Source organism: Motacilla alba, chromosome 19 (assembly GCF_015832195.1).
Source record: "Motacilla alba alba isolate MOTALB_02 chromosome 19, Motacilla_alba_V1.0_pri, whole genome shotgun sequence".
Taxonomy (NCBI): domain Eukaryota; kingdom Metazoa; phylum Chordata; class Aves; order Passeriformes; family Motacillidae; genus Motacilla; species Motacilla alba.
The window spans coordinates 4,233,435-4,253,228 of record NC_052034.1 but is presented as its reverse complement, the minus strand read 5'-3'; the positions used below and the strand labels follow the sequence as shown (position 1 = coordinate 4,253,228).

Sequence of the window (19,794 nt, the reverse complement as noted above, 5' to 3'; positions counted from 1 at the left end):
GCGGCGCTCACTCCTGGCTCCACACTCATCCCTGGGGGAGCACGACAAGGCTATCTCCCAGGGAGGGCTGGGACACAGAGCCCACGGGGACACGGTGACCATGGAGAAGTCACCAGAGCCCAGGAGCCTTGGAGGAGCAGCATGAGCTGGATCCTCACCTCCCCGCACTCCTTGTCCCCCCATCCCCGCGGGAGCACCCCCGGGCCAGCAGCCCCCGGCCAGCCCAAGCCACGCAGGGGAGCCGGGGCGGGACAGACGGGTGCGAGGGACGAGACAGAGCCCGGCAGGAGGTGACAAGGGTTTATTATCATCTCGCGGCAGCGGGGTGGCGGGCACATGCAGATAGGGCCCGGCCCGGCACGCCTGCCCGGCCAGCGCAGGCCGGGGGCTGATAACGCCGCAGGGAGGCCCCCGTGGGTCACTGCTGGCAAAGGACAGCCGGGAGGGACCTGCAGCCGCCCAAGGCACGGGGTGGGGACACTGAGCCGGGGCTGCAGGAGCCTCAGGCGCTCCCAGCAGTGCCAGGCTGGCTTCACACACTGAGCTGTGCCAGCCGCACCGAACACAGGCATTGAGATGGGCTGGGGAGGGCAGGGCCAGCACGGGGCTCTGGTGGCACTGTGGGGAGGACTGGCACGCACTGGGGACAAGCTCCTTCACATTGTCACAAGGCAGCAAAGCCACTGGCCGTAAGGGGCAGGGGGAGGAGGGAGGCAGGGGCAGCTGTACGGGCTGTGCTGGAGGAGCCTGTCCCCACCCCAGTGTCCTGCTGGTCCCCCACCCACCTCTGACCACCACTCTGAGTAGTTGTGGGGTTGGGAAGTGTCACAGCAGCTGGGGACAGCAGCCACAGTGGCTTCACTGCCCTCTCAGGGCATGGGTGGCTTTGGCACGGCGCTACTTTTTGGTATTTGTGGTGGTGAGATGTCACCAGGGGTGAGCTGGGCTCCCTCTGTCCCCTGGAGCTCTCCCTGCTTCAGATCCTATGAGGAAAATTCCCCAAGCATGGGAGAGGGCAGCACCCACTGCCAGTGCTGGATTGTCACCTTCCTGGGGGGCTGACTGCCACCCAGCCAGCCTGGGCAGGGCTGCTGGCACTGTGGGGGCCCCGGGGGAGACACAGGGACGGGGAGAGCCCACCACAGGGACAGCTGTGGGCAGAGGCAGGGCTGGGACAGGGCCCAGGAGGGTCACTGAGAGAGGGCAAGGAGCCCAGGGAGAGGGGTCCTGGTTCTCTTCTTACGACTCCCCATCCCAAACCTCTGCTCCAAGTCCCAGGCGTTCACCCCAGGGCAGAGAACAGCAAGGCACAGGGACTGCAACACCAGACAAGCTGCCAGTCATAACTGGGGATGGGATTGGCCTGAGACAACACAAAGTTAATTAGAAAATAAATCCTCTCTCAGCCTTGGAATAAAAAGAGCAGCAGACAGGACATGCATCTTTCTGGCCCTACAAAATAAGGCACCAGTTACAAACGAAAATCGGATTGTCTTTGATATAAAAGGAATTCCCAGGTGTTGAAGGCAGTTGATGTCTGAGTGCATAACAGGGAGTGATCTTCACTAGCTCTGGGTTGGCCAACCTCATTCCTTGGCCTCGGTGGCTTTCTGGAACAGAGGAAGCTGCAGGAGGGGAAGAGAGAAGCTGTTAGGGCTGGAGGCAGAGGCAGGGCACTGCCTGCACTCTGTGGTGGTCAGGACCGGGGAAGGAGAGGCTCCCTGGGAGGCTGAAAGCCTCCAGGCAAGTCCCTGTGCCCTAAGAGCAGCTGGCATTGCCAGCTGCCAGCGCCCAGCTCACCTTGGTGAGATCCACACCAGTGATGGCACGCACGGAGTTGGGGATCTCAGCCAGCAGACGGTTCACATCCGACATGGTGCTGCCTTTCTCTCCACTGAGAATAACGATCTCATCCACTTTGGAGAGGGGAGCAGACACTTTGGCAGCGATCTGGGGAAGCAGGGAGAGCAGAGAGTCAAGGAGCTGCTCAGCAGCTCACTGGGAAAGGTCCCTACAGGGCCTCGCTGTGCCCCAGGAGACGTAGCCCAGTCTGGGAACCCCCCAGCCCGCCTGGAGCAGGGGAAAGCTGCCCCCTCCTCACCTCAGGCAGTGCATCCAGCACTAGAGCCAGCTGGGCAGCTTCTCCGTACTTCTGGAGCGCTTCTGCTTTCAGCTTCAGCCCCTCAGCCTCCGCCATCCCGACGGCCTCGATCACAAAAGCCTCGGCCTCTCCGATCTTGCGGATCTTTTCTGCCTCCGCCTGAGCCAGGAGGATTTGCTTCACCCTGGCAAGGGAAACGCAGCCCTGCAGCAGCCCGGATCCCTGCGGAGAGCCCAGGAGCCGGGGCTGGGGGCAGCACTGTGCTCCCTCCTGCCCGGCCCAGGGCAGGGGCTCACTCACTTCTCGCCCTCGGCGATCTGCTGGATGCGATAGGCCTCGGCCTCGGCCGGCTGCTTCACGGTGGCCGTCAGCTCCTTCTCCATGCGCACCACCTCCTTCTCCTCCACCTCGATCTGCTTCTTGCGCTCCACCACCTCGATCTCGATCTCCTCCTGACGGATCTTCTGCTGCTCCCGGGCGCTCTGGAGCTCGTAGGCCAGCTGGGCCTCTGCAGTCTGCACAGGGGGCAGAGGAGAAGAGGGGTCAGGGCCATGGACTCGGGTACACAGACATAAGGACCCCAAAACCAGACATGACTCCTGCTATTGAACCTTTCCCAGTGGTGACATCCCAATCCTCGGTGCTGCTCTTCCCACAGCACTTGAGCCCAATCAGCTCCAGGTTCAACCTTCCCCATCCTTTCCTCTTCTCCAAGTCCCACCGAATTGCTGCAAGCAGAAGAGGAATCTGCTGCAAGGAGCTCACGGTGACACACAGACCTGGATTCTCCACCTCCAGGTCTCCTAACAGATGCAGGAGGAGGAAGCTGACAAGTCCCAGAGCCACGAACACCATCACATACCCTTCAGGGAACAGCAGTGGGCTGTGGAATAATCTCACCTTAATGTTGACCTCCTCAGTGAAGGCAGCTTTCTGCAACTCAAAAGCCCGTTTGGAATCTGCTATTTTGGTATCTGCCATGAACTTGACATCCAGCATTTCTTTCTTGCACTCTGCCTCCTGTGGAGAGGGAACAGAGAGCAGAGCTTCAGGGCATGCAGTTGGAGCAGAAAAGGCTGCTCCAGGGAAGCTCAGCACGTCTCCAGACTCACCCGAATGCCAGCATCCCGCTCGGCTTCTGCCACTCCAATGTCTGCATCCCTTTGGACAGCTGCAATCTGAGTCTTCCCCAGGGAGCTCAGGTAATCCACTTTATCATAGACATCCTGGGGAGGGGAGATAAGTCATAACCACTTCAAATGAGTGACTCCATCTTGCTCTCTTTCCCATTGACGCTCAGTGTGGTCAGGCCAGGGTCAGAACACATCACGTCAGCTGCTTCAAACAAACAGGGAGGGCAGGGAGAAGGAGGCCATCCCAACATCTTCCCTCACTCCCAGGAGGCTGGGTTATCAGCCAGCTCTCTCCAAGAGCCTGTTTACAGGGGCAGCTACCCGGGTGCTCTTGGCCCAGCTGCCTGGATACAGGACATGCTGTGGCGGCTGTCATGGAAACTCCCGGAGGGCTGGGACAGGCTGTCAGCCTGAGCCTTCCAGCTGCAGCGGGGGGGTCAGGGCCAGGCTCTCTCCTGCTGCTCCCACAGCTCTGCCTAGAGCAGTGCCCAACAGCTGGGCGTACCTTGATGGTGAAACTCAGGATCTCGATGCCCATGCGACCCACGTCGGGAGCTGCCACCTCCCGCACCAGCTTGGCAAACTGGTCCCTGTCCTGGTAGATCTGCTCCACTGTCAGGGTACCTGCAGAGGGGAGGGAGGTGAAGCACTTTATTTAGAACAGGTAACACACAAAAATGTGGGACTAAGCTCAGCAACATCCTTGTTGTCCCTAATCTCTTCAGGCCTGGGCACAAGGGCGTAATCCTCTGCTGCAGCAGTGACAGCAACATCTCAGTCTCACAAGTGCAACCACCACCCACATGTGCTACCTGTGGCCCTTGGGGACTCAGACATCTCTCACCGCAGGCACCGAAAACTCGTTTATCACGAGGCCCAGCCACGCGGAGAGAGCTGCTGGAGGGGAGAAGCCACCTCTGCAGGCAGCACAGGAAGGTCCCGTGTGGCTGCGTGGTGGCAGCGATACTGCTGGCACCAGCCAGCTGAGAGGGGACAAAGCCACTCGAGACGCCTCCAGGGGATGAGCCCCTCCATACCTAGGATGGAGCGCAGGTGTCCCTCCAGAGTCTGCAGGACCACGTTCTTCACCTCCTGCACATTCTTCCCCAAGAACTGCTCACAGGCCACAGCCAGGAGCTCCTTCTCAGTCATTATCTTCACCTAGAGACAGGAGACAGAACCAAAGGGACTGAAGGTGCCTGTCCAGGAGGTGCAGGCACCCAGCAGCAGCAGCAGAAGCAGCAGTTCCACCACCAGGTTGCCAGGCCCCCGTGCTACCAATGCTCCAAGGGACCATGCTGAGCTGTCCCCATGCTGAGCCAGGCCACTGGACCAGGCAGAGAGCCCCTGCTCTCTGTGCTGCTGCCCAAACCCAACAGCAGCTCAGCGTGGAGCTGCTCAGCAGTGGGGACAGAGCCTGGCCCTACCAGACCCAACCTAGAGAAACCCTACCAAAACCCCTGAAACAGCACTTCAGCCACTGCACCAACACCAGAGAAAGCTGGGTATTAACCAGCCCAGGCCAAAACCCAGTTTGTTACCTTCCTCTTCCTCCTCTTTCACTAGAAGAAATTTTTCTGACCCCCGAAAAGAAAGAGAATGAGAAAGAGTCTGACATGGCCAAGGAGCAGCCTGGGAACAGGGGCTCCATTCAGTGCTCCCTGAAGGAGAGATGAGACAATGTCCTAGTTTAGGACACCCATCCCAGCCAAGCCAGGGTCTTAGGATGGTCCTGCTGGTCACAGGGCTGCTTTTTGAAGGCAGAGTGAATTACAAATCCCTGTGGGGTGTGTTAGGCAGTGGAGATCTGTGCCTACAGCACCCAGCTATGAGGAGTGCAGCCCACCAAGACAACAGCTCCTGGTGGCCCTGTCCAGTCTGAGGGCTCAGGCAAAGGCTGGGCACAGGGACATTCTGTGCCTGGCAGCACCAGAGAAGGAGCAGGCCCAGAGCAGCCACACAGCTTTCTGGATCCTACAGCACCCTCTCATGGACACAGCTGGGCTGGGCAGTGCCTCCTGTCTGAGTCTTGCCCCAAGGACGATGGCTTGACCTGGTTCTGAGATTTCCAAAGCACAGATGCTGTACAGGGGCTCTCTGAGGGTCCCAGGGCACACTATTGAGGGATTCACAGGCTACAGACCTCATCCTGATACCTTCTAGCACTTTCAGCTGCAAAAGCAACACAGCTCCTTCTTGAGAGTCTTGTCTGCCAGCCCACACACAAAATCATCCCTGCAGAGCCAAACAGCAGCACCTGGCCCAGGCAGTGCCAGAAGGCAGGACAGCTGGGACTGACTGTCATCTTCTAAGGGGACAGGAGGTGGGCCATGCTAGACAGGGTGAGCTGGCCAAAACTCACCTGCCACAACCCTGCCCTCGTAATGTGAAGAAACACCAGCACAGGCTGAGTCTATTTCCTACTGCTGCTTCCCAGACTGGGTCTCCCAGTCAAAATGTCAAACAGCCTCAGGCAAGCATGGCAATCCTCTTCTGCATTGTCCCCAAAGCCTCTTGGGATCATGTCAGGGCCAATTCCACAGTGGTTTTTCCTGTCCCTGCACCCCAGGCCAGCAGTGTGCTCTTCCCACACAAGGGGGAGTTGAGAGAGCTGCTCTGGAGCTGCACCCAGGAGCGTGAGCCCTGCACGAGGCTCCTCTCACAGCAAATAGGAAATTTTTGCAAGTATCAAAAGCAATTAGACTCAGCAGTGACATTTATGGTGAGCATCTGCCAGCAATTCCACCTCTCTAAACAATCCCCACCCTCGGGAGCTGTGGGGAGGACAGAGCACAGGGCAGGATGTGCATTAGGAGAATCCCTGTGGTACTTAGGAGCAAGGAATGATTCAGTCTCTGGATAAAGCCAGCCAGCCTCCACTGGTGAGCTCTGGCCAGCCCACGGCAGCCTGGCTCTGCATGGAATACAGATCCCAACCTCCAAAGCAAAGGCTGCACAAAAGAAACCAGAGTTGAGCAATTTGTGCTCAGCGTGTTTCGCAGGGTTTCAGGCAAGGCACTGCGACACTCGGTGCTTCTCAAATGTCACTGCCATCAGAGGGAGAGCCCTCGGCTGGCAGGGGATCAGAGAGCCTCCATCCAGCAATCCCCCGTGCAGGATCCATGCCACCACACCCTGCTCCAGCCAGCTGCACTCGCAGTGAGGGGTGAGCACAGAGAATCCAATTAGCTGGAGGCTCAGGAAAATGCTGCACAAGGATATAGAGCCCAGCATGGCCTAAGGGAGCAGCATCCCAGCACCCAGCCAGCATGGGAAGGAGGCTACTGGTGAGCACTCATTACATCCCTCCTCAAGGAAAGAACAGCATCCTTATGCACATTAAGCACTTCTATCACTGCAGCAAACACTTTAAGAGCTGTTTCTCTAGGAATAATTTGTTTGGGGTTTTTTTCCCTCTTTTTTTCTCAAGCCCTTAACAGAAGAACGTTTGCCTCAAAAAGTACTTCTGCAGAATTAAGGTAATATCTGCCATGCACATCCCCAACAGCCTTGAGGCTGCTTTCTGTGTGGCAATTCCTTGGATCACAGCTTCAAAATTAAACGTCAGTGGAAAAAATGAACAGTGAGAAGACAGAATAAAATGAATGAGATGAACTGGGGTCTGCATTTTTAAATCAAGGCACCTGGTGATCCAGCCCTCTGCTACCAGACCATTCTTCAGGAAGGATTTCCCAAAACTAGGACAAAAGGGAATGCTGGCTTCAGAGAATTACCAAATACAGAAGGAAAAGCCGACAGATTTAGGAAAAGAGTGTGAAGGGAGACATGGGTGCACACATTTTTTCCCACCATGCAAAGACCACTGGGGTTATGTACCACTTTTGCTGCTAAATGGCTAAATCAAGAACTGGAAACTAAGTGAAAGATGAATATAAAGCATTGAAAAATAGAAACCAAGGGTGCTGGGTCCATGAGGGATTTTCACTCAGCAGCTCCCCTTGGCTCCAGAGCTCCCCACAGGGAATGTGGCAGCCAGTTGTCCTGTGACAACACACCTGGACACACAGTGACCACAGCCCTGTGTGCACCGAGAGCCGCTCTTGGTTTGTACACCCAATTGCAGAATGAGCTGTCAGGGGTAATTTTCAGTCACAGCATCCAGCTGCCTATTTCAGGAGCCAAATTCCCTCAAAAACTAACATTTCCCTCCCAGCATCCTCCCCAGGGCAAGCCTGGCCCCAAGGACAGACTGTACCAGGACAGCAGACCTCAGACTCCAAGAAGTGCAGGGTTTTGGTGTGCTGCCACAAGCAGCAAAAGCAGGTTCTTACATTTGAAGAAAGCTGTAGAGAATAAAAATTCAACTCCAGCCAAAAATTTTACACGCCAGTTTTAGTGCCTGGAGGGACTAAATTCTTTTTTTCAAGCTTTAACTCACCATGAAGAATTACAAGGCCCATGTGCTAACAATAACAATCCAAAGGAATATAATGCTCAATACCATCTCAGGAGGTTGTGGGGCAGTCCTGTGGGGTCACACACAGCTCCAAGGGCACCACAGCATGTCAGCATTCCACAAACACATCGAGTCACCCCCACACACCTCATTTGCCACGTGGACAAATGAGACATCAGAAAAAAATTATTCTGGGGAGAGAAGGAGAAGTCACAACCCCCTTCATGACATGGAACATGCTGGAGCGTGTTTGTACCAACAAGGACAATGTGATTTGGTACAAAGATTTATTCCAGAGCAGCTGGCTTCTCTCCCTGGACAACAGCAACCTCTTCAGAGGGAAAACCAGATGTAAGTTAGAGACATGCATTCCTGAAATGATGTTTTGGAGTTACTGTACCTGTGCCACACCTGTGACAGTTATAGCTACCCCCTCCGCCGTCTCTACGTCCTCACACCTGGGCTGTAACGTCATTATCTCTAGGGAAATCCTGCCAAAAAACGTAAAATATTTGCACGTTTCCAGGTTACACACACTCAGCTCTTCCCTTTGCATCTCCTGCCCCAGGCTGCCGGCTGCACTCATCACAGGTAATGCAAGGCAGGCACAGAATGCAGCCAAGGGACCACATCTGTGACTGGAGACAGACAGGGCATTGTGGCCAAGAAACAGACTTTCAGATAATGCTTAAAGGTAATTTATCAGCAAAGGCTGGAATCCAGACTGGACATTATCCTGCGGCCCTTTCCCTCCTGCTGGGTTAGTGAGGAGCCAGAAGCTGCAGCATTGAGACCCCAAAGGGCCCTCTGTCAGAGGCTCATTGTGCCACGCTGCCCAATGCCATGGCAGCACGGGGTGGTGTCACTGGTTTGAAAGCACAGCACAGAACTGGGATGCTCCCACCCACCTCGCATGAGTGCTGGTGCTTGGCAGAACCTGACACTGACGCTGTAGAAGCCCTGGGTTGGCCCTACCACACACCTACCCCCTGACCTGGTTCACCTCTCCCTCTATTTTTCCAGTGTCCCATGACCCAAAGATGGAAATGAGTCTCCAGCTCTTTATGGCTGCCCCTGTAGAGTATCAGGCACTCAGGAACAGATCCTGAAGCTCCAGAACTGTCTCAGTCACCCCAGGTGGGCTCCAGGTACTTTGGTCAGTCCCAGCAATCTGCTGACAGGTCACAATTTGGTAAAACAAGGGACATCTTTGGCTGTGGCAGGTTCCAGGAAGACAAGCCTGGCTCCCGTATCAGCCATAACGAGCCAGAAAGATGTTGGGAGTCAGGACAGGGAGCCACAGGGCAGAGTTTGTGTCAGTGAACATCAGGTCAAACATCTGAACCATGAAGGGGCTGCCCTGGGCTGCTTCATGCACGCTGAGTTGCTCCAGGATTGGCTGGAAGTGCTGAAACCTATCCCTGCAAGTTCTGCCTGCCTTGGCCACTGTCCTAATTAAACTGGCACGCAAACTGGGAGCTGATAAAACACATCCCACTGTCCAGGACATGCACAGGCATTTTTTGCCATGTGTTTACAGCTTTAATCAGATACTGCAGGATTTCAGCCTTCTGAAGGCCTAATCTAGACTTGGAATTCAATTTCCAAACAGTGCTGCTTCTTAGTTCTATTCACAGGGGTATTTAGTCATTACTGGTTCATAATGCCAGTCATGTGTGCTGCAACTCATCTGAGGTCTCTGTGCTGTATTTTCAAAGGTGACAACATCCAAAATGGGCAGTGTCTCCATGTGGAGGAAGAAGGGCTGAGTGGGAATCCATAGCCAACACTGCAGAGCCAGGCACAGTTGCAATTTTGAAATGGCACAAAATCTGCCTTCCCACCTGTCCCAAATCCTGTACAGAATCCAACCTGGCCTGCCTGTGCCTCCACACAAAAGTGTGCCTCCAGATGTCCTTCTGCTCTCCCCCAAGCCTCCAGTGGAGACAGTGCTGGCAAGGAAAGGGTTACAGCAGGAGCAAATGTTAGGTACAGCAATACTGAATTTGGAATTTGCCAGGAATGTACCTGTCTGCATTACCTATGAACTATGGAGTGCCACAGAGCAAGTGCTGGAGAAGGGGAAGGAGAGGAGAGCATGGAGATTTCAGCTGTCCCATTAGAAAACCATTAGTTTTTCTGTTATCCTGCTGCTGCTGCTGCTGCTGCTCAAAACAGAAGGATAAACAGTTAGACAGTGCGTTAGGAAGCTGGAGGATTATTACCTGTGCAACCCCTGTTACGTACAGGGGGACCCCCTCCGACGTCTCAACATTCTCGCAGCGACAGAGGATGGTCAAAACCTCCAAAGACACTCTGAGCAGGGAGGAGTAAGGGTAGGACAGCAAATACACAGAGCGGTTACCAGAGAGTAAGACACTCATTGCAAAGGACAGATGAGACTTTCTGGTTTCAGCTTTTCCCTGGTCAGTTTGCCTTTCTCCCACTGCCTGCTCCCAGGGCTCCATAATCAGCTTCCCTGGTCAGGGGAGGGAGTTTTCAGATCCAGCAGTTTCTTTTAATGGGGATAAACAGGCTGGGGGCTCGTCCCCGCCCTGCACATGAAACTGTGCCATCCTGGTGTCAGCTGGAGTTCTCTGTTGAAGTAATCCTTGCACACAGAAAAATTCCTTTTGGTAATGATTTAGATGCTTCTATGTCAGTATTTAAGAGAGGACAGATAAATGAAAACACTAGGGACCTGGCTACCCACCCCTGGCTAAGGCATTGAGGAGAGAAGCTGCTTCCAAGTGCTGTCCTGGGAAGCTGAATTAACACCATTTGGCTTCCCCAGAGGCATATTAGACCACACTGTCTCTCTCACCGCTTTTATTTCTGACTCCTAAACAGGGACAGCATTTTTTCCCCTTGTTTTCCCCCAGCTGCTCAAGGTTGCAGCAGGATAAGTGCCCAGCACCCTGCCAGTTCTAACTGTTCCTTTTGTTCCCAGGTTAATGCTACCTGGCGGGATGCCGCTGACAGCAACACAATTGCTCCTGTCTCTCTTGCTTGCAGCACTGGCAGTTCCAGAAAAAATGTCCTAATTTCAGAGAAGGAAATCTGTCTCACTCTTCATGTTAATGCAGTGGGTTCCATCTGGGGCACAGCTTATGACATGCAAGAAAGGAGAATTAAGCCTCGCATCCCACGGCATGAACTGGTATGGATTTTAAAACAGAAGGTTTGTTTGGATGCTGGAATTCCTGTCAAGAGCCCCATTTGCTAAATAATGCCCAGACCTCTATCATATAACAGCTTGTTCCTGGCACTCCAGTTCTTGGCCCTGGATTCAGCCTATCCTTAACTTAATAAATCAGCCTCCCAAATGCATCTGATCTTCTGCACTGGGCAGGTCAAGGTCCTGAGCTGCTCTTTGTGCTTCTCACAGAAGAAGAGGGGAAGCAAGAACCATTTGTTCAATTAACAGTTCTCCCAACAAGATGTCTCTCAAAAATTTGGGAACGAAGCTTGTCTGGCTCAAACGCAGCCCTTAAACACCGAGCCCACAAGCTGGGCTTTTCCTTCCTCTCCCACCTCCCACCATGTGCAGAGTGAAGGCAGCCACATGCTCACATTGCTGGTGGCAGCACAGGTACAGGGAAAAGAGGTTGGAAGAGGTTGTAAGGGTTAACTACAACCTCTGGCCATCACTCAGTGTAAAACTCAAAAGTCACGTCTTTATCCTTTTCCCTGTTGCTTTTTTACACAGACAGAGGAAACCTGTATCAGCGAGCACGAGGGATGCATTGGGAGGCAGCATTCCTACGGATCCTAGACACAAAGAGCTGTATTAGCAGGACAGCAGCACTACCACAGCATATCAGCTCAGAGACCAGACTGTAAGCAGCAGCAAGCAAAATCCACGACTGAGGAAAGGGAGAGAAAGGAAATCCCGTGGTTTTAAATTGGAACAGTCTGCTCCCAAGGTAACAGCAGTCAGCAGATCCTTGCAAAGAGAGACTTGAGGAGCAGAGGGGGGCACTGGTGCACCGCAGGCCACGAACTGGTTTGTTACTGGGTGAGGGGTTGGGCCATACTGGGCAGAGCTTGGCTCCTCTTGTGGATAGAGGCCATTTGAAAAGCACTCCAGCTGAAAGCATGTGATTTCTTTTTTTGTGTGTGTCTTTTGCACTGTGGCACTCAGCTGTCCCCATGCCAACAGCCAGCAAAGAACTCCTGATGCTCGTCCCTGGTTTCATACACAGTGCCTGATCCAGTGCTCCTAAAAACATTGCTGACAGCCCCAGTGGGATGATTTTGCGAAATTCCCACTCCAAAAGCCCACAGATAACAGGGGTCTCCTTACCTTTGGGTGTCAGTAATGCACCACCAAGCCCAGGCCCAGCCTCCATACACATATTGCTTCTCATCAGAGCCACAGCAGCCACCTGCAGCACAGCAGAGAGCACAGAGACATCAGGGTTACACACATGCATGTGCTCTTGCACAGGGAGTAACTTACAAGCAGAGAAGTTCCTACTCCTCCTCCTCTCCATGGGCTTCACATGGCAGTTTTCCCAAGGCAACCTTTTTTGGAATTGTCTTATAAAGTTGGAAAATAGTATTTGTATAATTCACTATGGCCAACAGCAGCACACAGAAAGGGACTCTATGTCAAACCAGGGCTCTATTTTAGGTTTCTTAAAACCTTTTAGCAACCAGAATCAGTATCAGTATCTGCAACTGTGATGTTAATTGCTTTGGAAAGCCACATAAGAGATCCACCTCTTCTCTCTCACACCATCCTTAAATTCCCACAGCAGCTCTCAAATCAGCATTGGAAGAGAGAAGAACCTTTGAGCTCCCAAAAAACACCTCCTAATTCTGGCCTGTGCAAGGAGCACAGTGTCTGATGCTTCCATGGTCCATCTCAGAGCTGGATGTGCCCAAGGTTCAGGCAGCCTCCAGAACTCTTCTGACACATTTAAGATTTGATCCCGGTGAAGCCAGAAGATGCTGTCTGGATTTTCATATCTTTGATTTAAAGAACAAGACACCTGCTGCCTTTCAAGAAAGCACCCTGCCAGTGATCAGATTCATGGCTGGCAAGGGAGGAACTCTGCAGTTCCCTGGCTCAGACCAGGGCTGGGAACTGCTGACTCTCAGGCAGACTGAGCCAGAATTCCCTCTCTCAGCTGCCCTCCATAATCACTCTTACTCCAGCAGTGCCCGAGGGCCTCAGCAAGGGAGTGCTGTACAAACAGAGCGACAGACAGCTCCAGCCCTGCAGGACAGATCTCTGCAGGCAGGACAGAGCCAGTGCAGAGGAAGGGCAGGAACACAGAAAACAGAGTGGCTCTGGGAGCTTGGGGCTGTGGGAGGGGAAAGGGACAAGCATGAAGCCAGCAGTTCTTTCAAGAGGAATGACCAGTATTGTTTGCATAGGTCAAAATGAAGAGCAGAAGCAGCACACAGGTCTCCAGGTTATCCAGGCCAGTGTGCCTGCAGGGCCCTCCAACTGTAGGAGGGGACTCTGTCCTCCTTGTTCTCCTCCTCTTCTTGCTCCAGCTCCCTGTCATTTAGCCATCTTCTGCCTACTTCCAAACACTGTCTGCTTCCAGACACTGGCCACACACTGCCTGCTTTGCTGGCTTCCATGCAGTGGTTGACAAACCAGCAGATCTGCCCATCCACAATTCTTCACCCTTGCATTTCAGTAAGAATTAAACACAAACGAGAAAAGGCTTTACACACTTTTACAGATCTCCTGTGCTGCACAGCCTAGAGGAATATTCTCCTGTCACCTCTGAGCCAGCCTTTGGATAGCTTTTTCCTGTGGCTGGAAGGCTATTTCAGCCAGGCAAGCGTTACAGAAGCTGATGACACAACATCCTGCAGTAACCACAATGCCTTTAACATTTCTTGGAGGGCGTCAGCCCAGTTAGCTCAGCCTTTCAGCCAAGGCCTTGTTTTCCAAGAACAGGAAGGGAGGTGTTCCTGGCACTCAGGAAAAGCAGCACCACATGGAAAGGTATTCTGTTTCCCAGGCTATGTGGTCTTTACCAAACCTCTGGTAATTTCTTCTTAACAATATCCTGAGAAAGCCCTGCACCCTAACCCCACCATTCCTACAGGAAAGTGCCTCTCCACACAGATGTTCCTCTTCTTCTGTAGGAAATGCAAGGAAATACCTTATTTAGCATCACACACAAAATGAGCTCCACATTTGCTTCCTGGTGCTACACAACACAGCTGCAGAGCACGGTCTACTAAGCTAGATTATATGTCAAAAACTGTTCAAAGCCTAAAAAAACAGGGAAAACTAACACATTAAGGAGGAGTGGGATGCCAGCCAGCTGCTTTCACACATGCTGGACGTCTGAGCGCAGCAGAGCTCCGTCCTGGCAAGGCTGAGGAGCTGAGGGCTCATTTTCCATGGCAGTCCTGCCTCCTCTTTCTCAACTCTCAGGCAGCAAGTGAAAAAGGAACCAACAAAGCAAAATCTTTGCAAGGCTAAAGAATAAACCCTCTTGCACAATGAGATTTGGCAGAGAAATTGCCTTTCCCAGCTATAATACGCCCACTGTTCCAGCAGACTGGGTCTCACAGTGGCTTCCACAAACATCCACCGTGCCTCTTCCGGGGCAGTGTGCAGGGCCACAAATGGAGGATTCATAGCCAGGGAGCTGCCAGCCAGCTTGGCCTCTTCCCAATGAAGGGCTCCCATGTTCAAGCAAGAATTCCCAGAGCCAGGAGAAAGCACGTTGTCTGTTTGTTTGGGTTTTTTTTATTATGAAATAAGATTAATCGCTTGGGGGTTGGTAGATGAAAGGAGCTCTCAGCAGATGCAGGAAGTGAGCAAGGGAGAACATGAGCCTCAACAGTTTTGGGGACACAGGGCTCAAAACATCAAAGCTGGGATGATCTGAACAAGCTCAGTGTTGTTTGCTCTCCCAGGTAACCTGGGCACTGAGTTACCTCTCTGGCAGGAAGTGGTGAGCTTTCCAAAATCAGGTCATGGTAAACAGGCTGCTGAGTGCAGACAGACCAGGAAAAAGTTGGTAATTGAAAACAGACAAAAGATAACGCAGAGATAGAGGAAGGCAAAAGCACACATAAAGCAAATCACATCCTAGAGCAGGGCCCAGACTAAAGTCAGTGTCTGGTTCTTAGGCCTTGCTGTGCGTGTAAATTAGGCTTTGTTCAAATGGAGAAATGGTGCAGGGCTAACAAAAATTAATTTTAAAAGATGCAGGGTTCTGAGTTGAATCTGAAAAACCTCTGATGGTCACTGCAGCAGATGAAAGGAGATTACACTGGCTATCTTGTTCTGGATGTGATTTATATGAAAATGACTTAATGAGTAACAATGCTATAGAGTGAGTTTAAAAACACATTTAATAACTCATCTCATAAACAGCAACTCAGAGAAGACAAACAACAGTGAAGCTACACAACAAAATCACTGAGATACTACCCCAAAATTCCTTTTGGAACCAAAGATCCATCCACCTCCTCCTAACAGGCTTTCCAAAGAGCAGTTTGCAAGTCCTGGAGATTTAACAAGCACCAGTGACAAGGGAAACCTCGAGGTCCATCACTTTCAAAAAGGTGAAGAAGCACCTCCTGAGAAGGAAAGATCCTGGATGAGCTGGGTAAGGGCCCTTCTGAGCACTCATGACTTGAGACCAGTTGCAATGCTGCACTGTCAGCAACCCCTGAGCATCACAAGGAGTGAGAAACCAAGAGTGGGGAAAGCATTTCAGCTCGCCAAAATGACACACCTAAATCTGCAGGAGCACTCAGTTAAACCTGGCAGGTGACCACCAGTGCCACTGCAAGCTTCCTGCACGGCTTGCCCGGTGCAAGAGATGGAACACCCCAAGCACAACCCTGGAAAACTCTCTGAACTGAAGGAACTGTATGAACACAGGGCAAAACCTCCTGAGACCCAGCTGAAGCTGCCTGCTCCTTCCCACAAGCTCCTATTTCTTTTGAGGCTGAAGAACTGGAATTACACCATCAGTGTGGCTCTTGCTGCCCACCACGTCTTTCCACAGGACATTCTTGTTCCCTTTATGTTCCTGGACCTCCTCGTTCCATTTTCATGCAATTCACTCCTCTCACCTAAATGCAACTTCCACATTTCTCCTTCCAGAACTGCACTGGGTTTTGTTCAGCTCGTTGGGTCAATCTCCAGAGTTTGTTTTGATCCTGATCCAGCTCTTCAAAGCTCTCGAACCCATTCCCAGCTCAGGCTGCAAATTCAATAAGCACATTCTCGATTCCATTATCCAAGCCAAAACAAGGAACTTACTTGATAAATTCTTTCAGCTGAACAGTGAGCTACTGTCAAGTTTCCTGGCAATGGTCTTCCAGGCAGTTTCATATTTATTTCATAATATCTGAGAAACCAGTTCCTTCTTGCACTGTGGACTGTAGGTCTCTCACAGGAAGGGCTTCAAGAACCTCAAGAAATCCTTATTTCAGGCTTTCAACTTAGAAAAGTAACATGAAAATAGCACATGAGCAGTTCTTGAAGGGGTAAGAGGGACGCAGTAACAGGATGGAAGAGCTTAGAGCAGCCCTGGAAGGGTTACACACCCCTGACTGCTGGCATGCAGCAGGAAATGTCTACACAAGACTAGAATTAACTGCTAGCTCTTCTTTGACACACATCAAGGAGCCCCAAAGGGTGTTGCACCAAACTAAAATTTGAGAAGCTGGGCTGGAACATATTTCTCAAGCTGATTTCTGCTCACCTGAGGAGGAATCAGATTAGCTGAACATGGCATTGTCTTCTTGTAGGTATTACAAGCAACATACTTGTCTCATTAGTTTCCTAGGAGATAAAGTTGGGTTGGCTGGGTTGCACTCCCCTGATTTTTTTCCTCCTTTCACTCCCCAAACTTTTGCTGAAGTGGCAGTTTGTTCTGACACAGGAACAGGGAGGGCTGTGCCCACTTTCCCCGTCACGTATTTCCAGGTGTTCCCCTCAGAGCTCCTCTGCTGCAGCCCTGGCCAGCCAGAAGGAAAATGCTTCAACTGTAGAGACTCAGGCAGCACTGTTTGGTAACTGTCAGATGAACACGGCCACTGTAAATACACATTTCCTTATTGTGACACCGTGGAAATATTACAGTGCTGTATTTAAAATCAGCAGATCGACCCTTAGCCACAAAAGCTGCATTTAACCAGACTGTAACCCAAACCCAGCACCTCACAGCCTGTTTGGCTGGTGGGAACATTCGGATCTGAGGATGAACATGTACTTCGTGTACCTCCCTGAAAACCCCACCAGCTCCAGTTGTGCTCAGAGCGGGCTCAGCGATGTGCCAAAGCTCCTCAGACCTTGCACCAAGGGAGCCTCCCACAAAAGTCAGACCCCAGAGCCACTCAAGGCTCTTCCTCAAATCCCGGGCTCCACAATTCACGGATGGATCGATCAGCAGTGCAGTTTCTTAGAAGGAGGTCGGTGCTGCTCAGCAGGGGAAGGACAGCAGCGCCAGCTGAGTGCTGAGCCGTGCCTGGGAAGCAGCTTCCCAAATAAGGCTACAAAGCTCCACGCTCCCAAGGCACAGCTGGCTGCTTCTGGAGCACTGGAGGAACTCGAGTGTCTCACAAGAAAGTGAAAAGAAAGAATAACCCTCCTCAGAAAAACCCACATGCCAGGGGAGGCCCAGGACTAAAGGCCAAGGGGCACAGGCTGAGTAAAGAAAATAAAGAAAACCCTCCCACCAAGTGAAATATCTTTCAAATAACTACCACATGGCAATTCAAGACTGCATGCCAAAAGCCTGCCTCTAATAATATTTGGTTTATTTAATATTAATTTAACTAAAATTTATTTAATATTATTTTGGCTTATTGGTAATTATTATTAGCTTCTCCTTCCCCTCTCTCCCTAAATCCAACTTAGTATCACACAAATTAATGCTGGCCTACGAGGTCCTCCCTGCTTTTCCCCAGAGGAACATGGCTCGAGTTCCTGGAATTTCAATGGCTTGTAGCTACAAGCTCTCACTAATGCCCTGGCAGCCGGGCACAGAGGAGCTGCAGGGCCCTGCAGAGCTCCCAGGGGGTGCCCTCAGGATTCAGCAAGTATCTGCAGCTGAGGAAAACCAGCCTGGTGGCAGCTCCAAACCCCATCCCAGCTGGCAGAACCCGGGGTGATCTCTGCTCCCTTCCCAAAATGCAGCTTTGAGGAGTGTCCTGGGCTCGCTGCTCTGGCTGTGGAAAAGCACCACGCCTGGAACTGCAAGCACATGCCACAAATTCCTGCTGGCTCATCCTGGAAGTTCTGTAAACTCCAGAGCTGAACAGAGGCAAACCCAAGCTTTGAGACTAAAGGACATCCCAGCACACCTGGAGCACAGCTTCTCAACCTTCCCCTGAATGTGGCATTTCACCAAGCAGTGCCAGCTTTGACAGGGTTCCCTTTGGAGGGAAGCACAGCATCAGCACTGGATCCCACTGGGAACTGCAGACCAGGAGAACTGCAAGGAATACTGCTGCTCTGGACAGTTGCTGGCTGGGGTTTGTAACTCCTTAGAAGCCACCAGCAGAGCGGGCATATTTGTTTCCAGAACTGCAGCCTGCTCCTGTTATCTCCTCAGGAATTCCCATAACAGGTCTGTCATCCAAGAGAGATGAACTGATAACGGATCAGCCACAGCCTGCTGGAGGCTTTGGCTCCAAAACCACAATAACATAGTTGCAAGCGTGGCAGAGCTGTGACTGGAGGCACATCCTTGATGTTCACATGCATTTTCTACTGGCGCTCATTACCTTGCAGCCGGCCTCAGTCTGTCACAGAGTGAAGCTCCCAGCCCTCGCATCACCTAACAATAATTAATTCACCTAACAATAATGAATTAATTATAATCCTGTCCATGCTGAAGTGCAGCCTGGAGCTTCAGCAGCACTGAAGCAGCTACAGGTTGAATCAGACATGGGAGATTTCACTGCTGGTTTGTTTAAGCCCAATCTCAGTCAGCTGCTGGTGACAGTCCACATGTCCAGTGGGCACGACCTGCATCCAGTGCCAGCACCACTGAGAGTCCAGGTGATGTTCTGGTGAGGAAGCTGCAGCAGGATGTGATGGATGAAGATGGGCACCGCAGGGACAACCTGCAGCGCTCTGCCCCAGGGGGATGCTCACCCACCTCCCCTTCCCTGGCAAATCCAACCTGTTCCCAGGAACAGAACATTTTCCTGGCAGTGCCAGCCGAAGCCTGTTTGAGCTCTGCTGCTGATTCCAGGTGATGTCAGGCACTGGCACCAGCACAGGAGGTGCTGCTATGGCCACACCTCACCCACCGCTGCTGGGACCCCACCCCGGCGCCTCAGCTCCATTACAGCATCTCCCATCTCCCTGTCTATTCCCAAATCAGTCAGGGCCCCCCTGTGACAGGGATCCCTCCTGGAATCCTTCAGGGCCCCCCTATGACAGGATCCCTCCTGGAATCCTTCAGGGCCCCCCTATGACAGGGATCCCTCCTAGAATCCCTCGGAGTGCCCTCACAGCCAGGAGCCCTCAATACCCCCCTTTCCTTGCACACCCCATCACAGAGACCCCCTCAAACTCCCACAGATTCTCTCCATGGCAGTGTCCCCCCTCACGCCCCTGAGAGTCCCCTCACAGCCAGGACCCTCCGATTTCCCTCTCCCATGAGGCTCCATCACAGAGACACCCCCTCAGGGTTCCGCAGTGATCGAGACCCCTCAAATAATCGCTGAGAGCTCCCTCTCAGCCAGGATCCCCAAAGCCCCCTCCTATCACACCGCATTAGAGCCCTCCCCAATCCCTCAGGATCCTCCCATGACAGGAACCACTCAACCCCCTGACAGTCCCTTCGCAGCCAAGACCCCCAACTCCCTCAGGGTGCCCTCCATGTCACCCCGCAGCCCCACTGTCCCGGCCGTACCTGACACCACCAGCGCCTCGTTGGGCCCCACCGTGTGGCAGTTCCCCATGACGGCCCTGCCGCCGCCCGCCCCCACAACCCCCCGCGCCTCGCTCGGCGGGGGCGCGGCCGCGGGCGCCGCCATCTTGGGGAGGTCGGTGCCGCACCCCGGGGGCGGGGCCGGGCCGGGCGCGCCGCCATGTTGGGCGCCGCGCGCGCGGGGGAACGTGTGGGGCGGGCGCGCATGCGCGGTGTGCGAGGGAGGGACGTGAGGGTGCAAGGGACAGAGAGTGTGAC

At 52.8% G+C, this 19,794-nt stretch overlaps 1 protein-coding gene across 5 annotated transcripts; it reads right to left on the bottom strand.

The window, feature by feature from the left end:
• Positions 1–286: 286 nt before the first annotated feature.
• On the bottom strand, positions 287–19,758 carry FLOT2 (flotillin 2). 5 transcript variants are annotated; one of them, XM_038158089.1, is made up of 12 exons: positions 19,519–19,758; positions 11,958–12,039; positions 10,613–10,691; positions 9,877–9,967; positions 4,272–4,395; positions 3,740–3,858; positions 3,214–3,327; positions 3,002–3,121; positions 2,402–2,616; positions 2,102–2,285; positions 1,801–1,950; positions 287–1,625 (listed from the first exon to the last, which is right to left on the bottom strand). In XM_038158089.1, exons 1-12 carry the CDS (start codon positions 19,741–19,743, stop codon positions 1,587–1,589), a joined length of 1,542 nt encoding a protein of 513 aa, XP_038014017.1. In that variant the 5' UTR covers positions 19,744–19,758; the 3' UTR covers positions 287–1,586. The 5 variants fall into 5 exon arrangements, with proteins under 5 accessions (XP_038014017.1, XP_038014020.1, XP_038014019.1 ...); XM_038158092.1 differs by lacking the exons at positions 9,877–9,967; positions 10,613–10,691 and adding exons at positions 8,052–8,142; positions 9,693–9,816 and having other exon boundaries at positions 19,519–19,558; XM_038158091.1 differs by lacking the exon at positions 10,613–10,691 and having other exon boundaries at positions 19,519–19,669.
• Positions 19,759–19,794: the final 36 nt, after the last annotated feature.

Excerpts from the sequence above, each read along its gene's own strand:
- FLOT2 (XM_038158089.1), bottom strand. The coding sequence starts at position 19,743 with ATGCGCGCCCGCCCCACACGTTCCCCCGCGCGCGCGGCGCCCAACATG. Across the intron at positions 2,286-2,401 it reads CAGATCGCCGAGGGCGAGAA|GGTGAAGCAAATCCTCCTGG; the intron begins GTGAGTGAGCCC and ends TTCCCTTGCCAG. Across the intron at positions 1,626-1,800 it reads CTGGTGTGGATCTCACCAAG|CTTCCTCTGTTCCAGAAAGC; the intron begins GTGAGCTGGGCG and ends CCCCTCCTGCAG.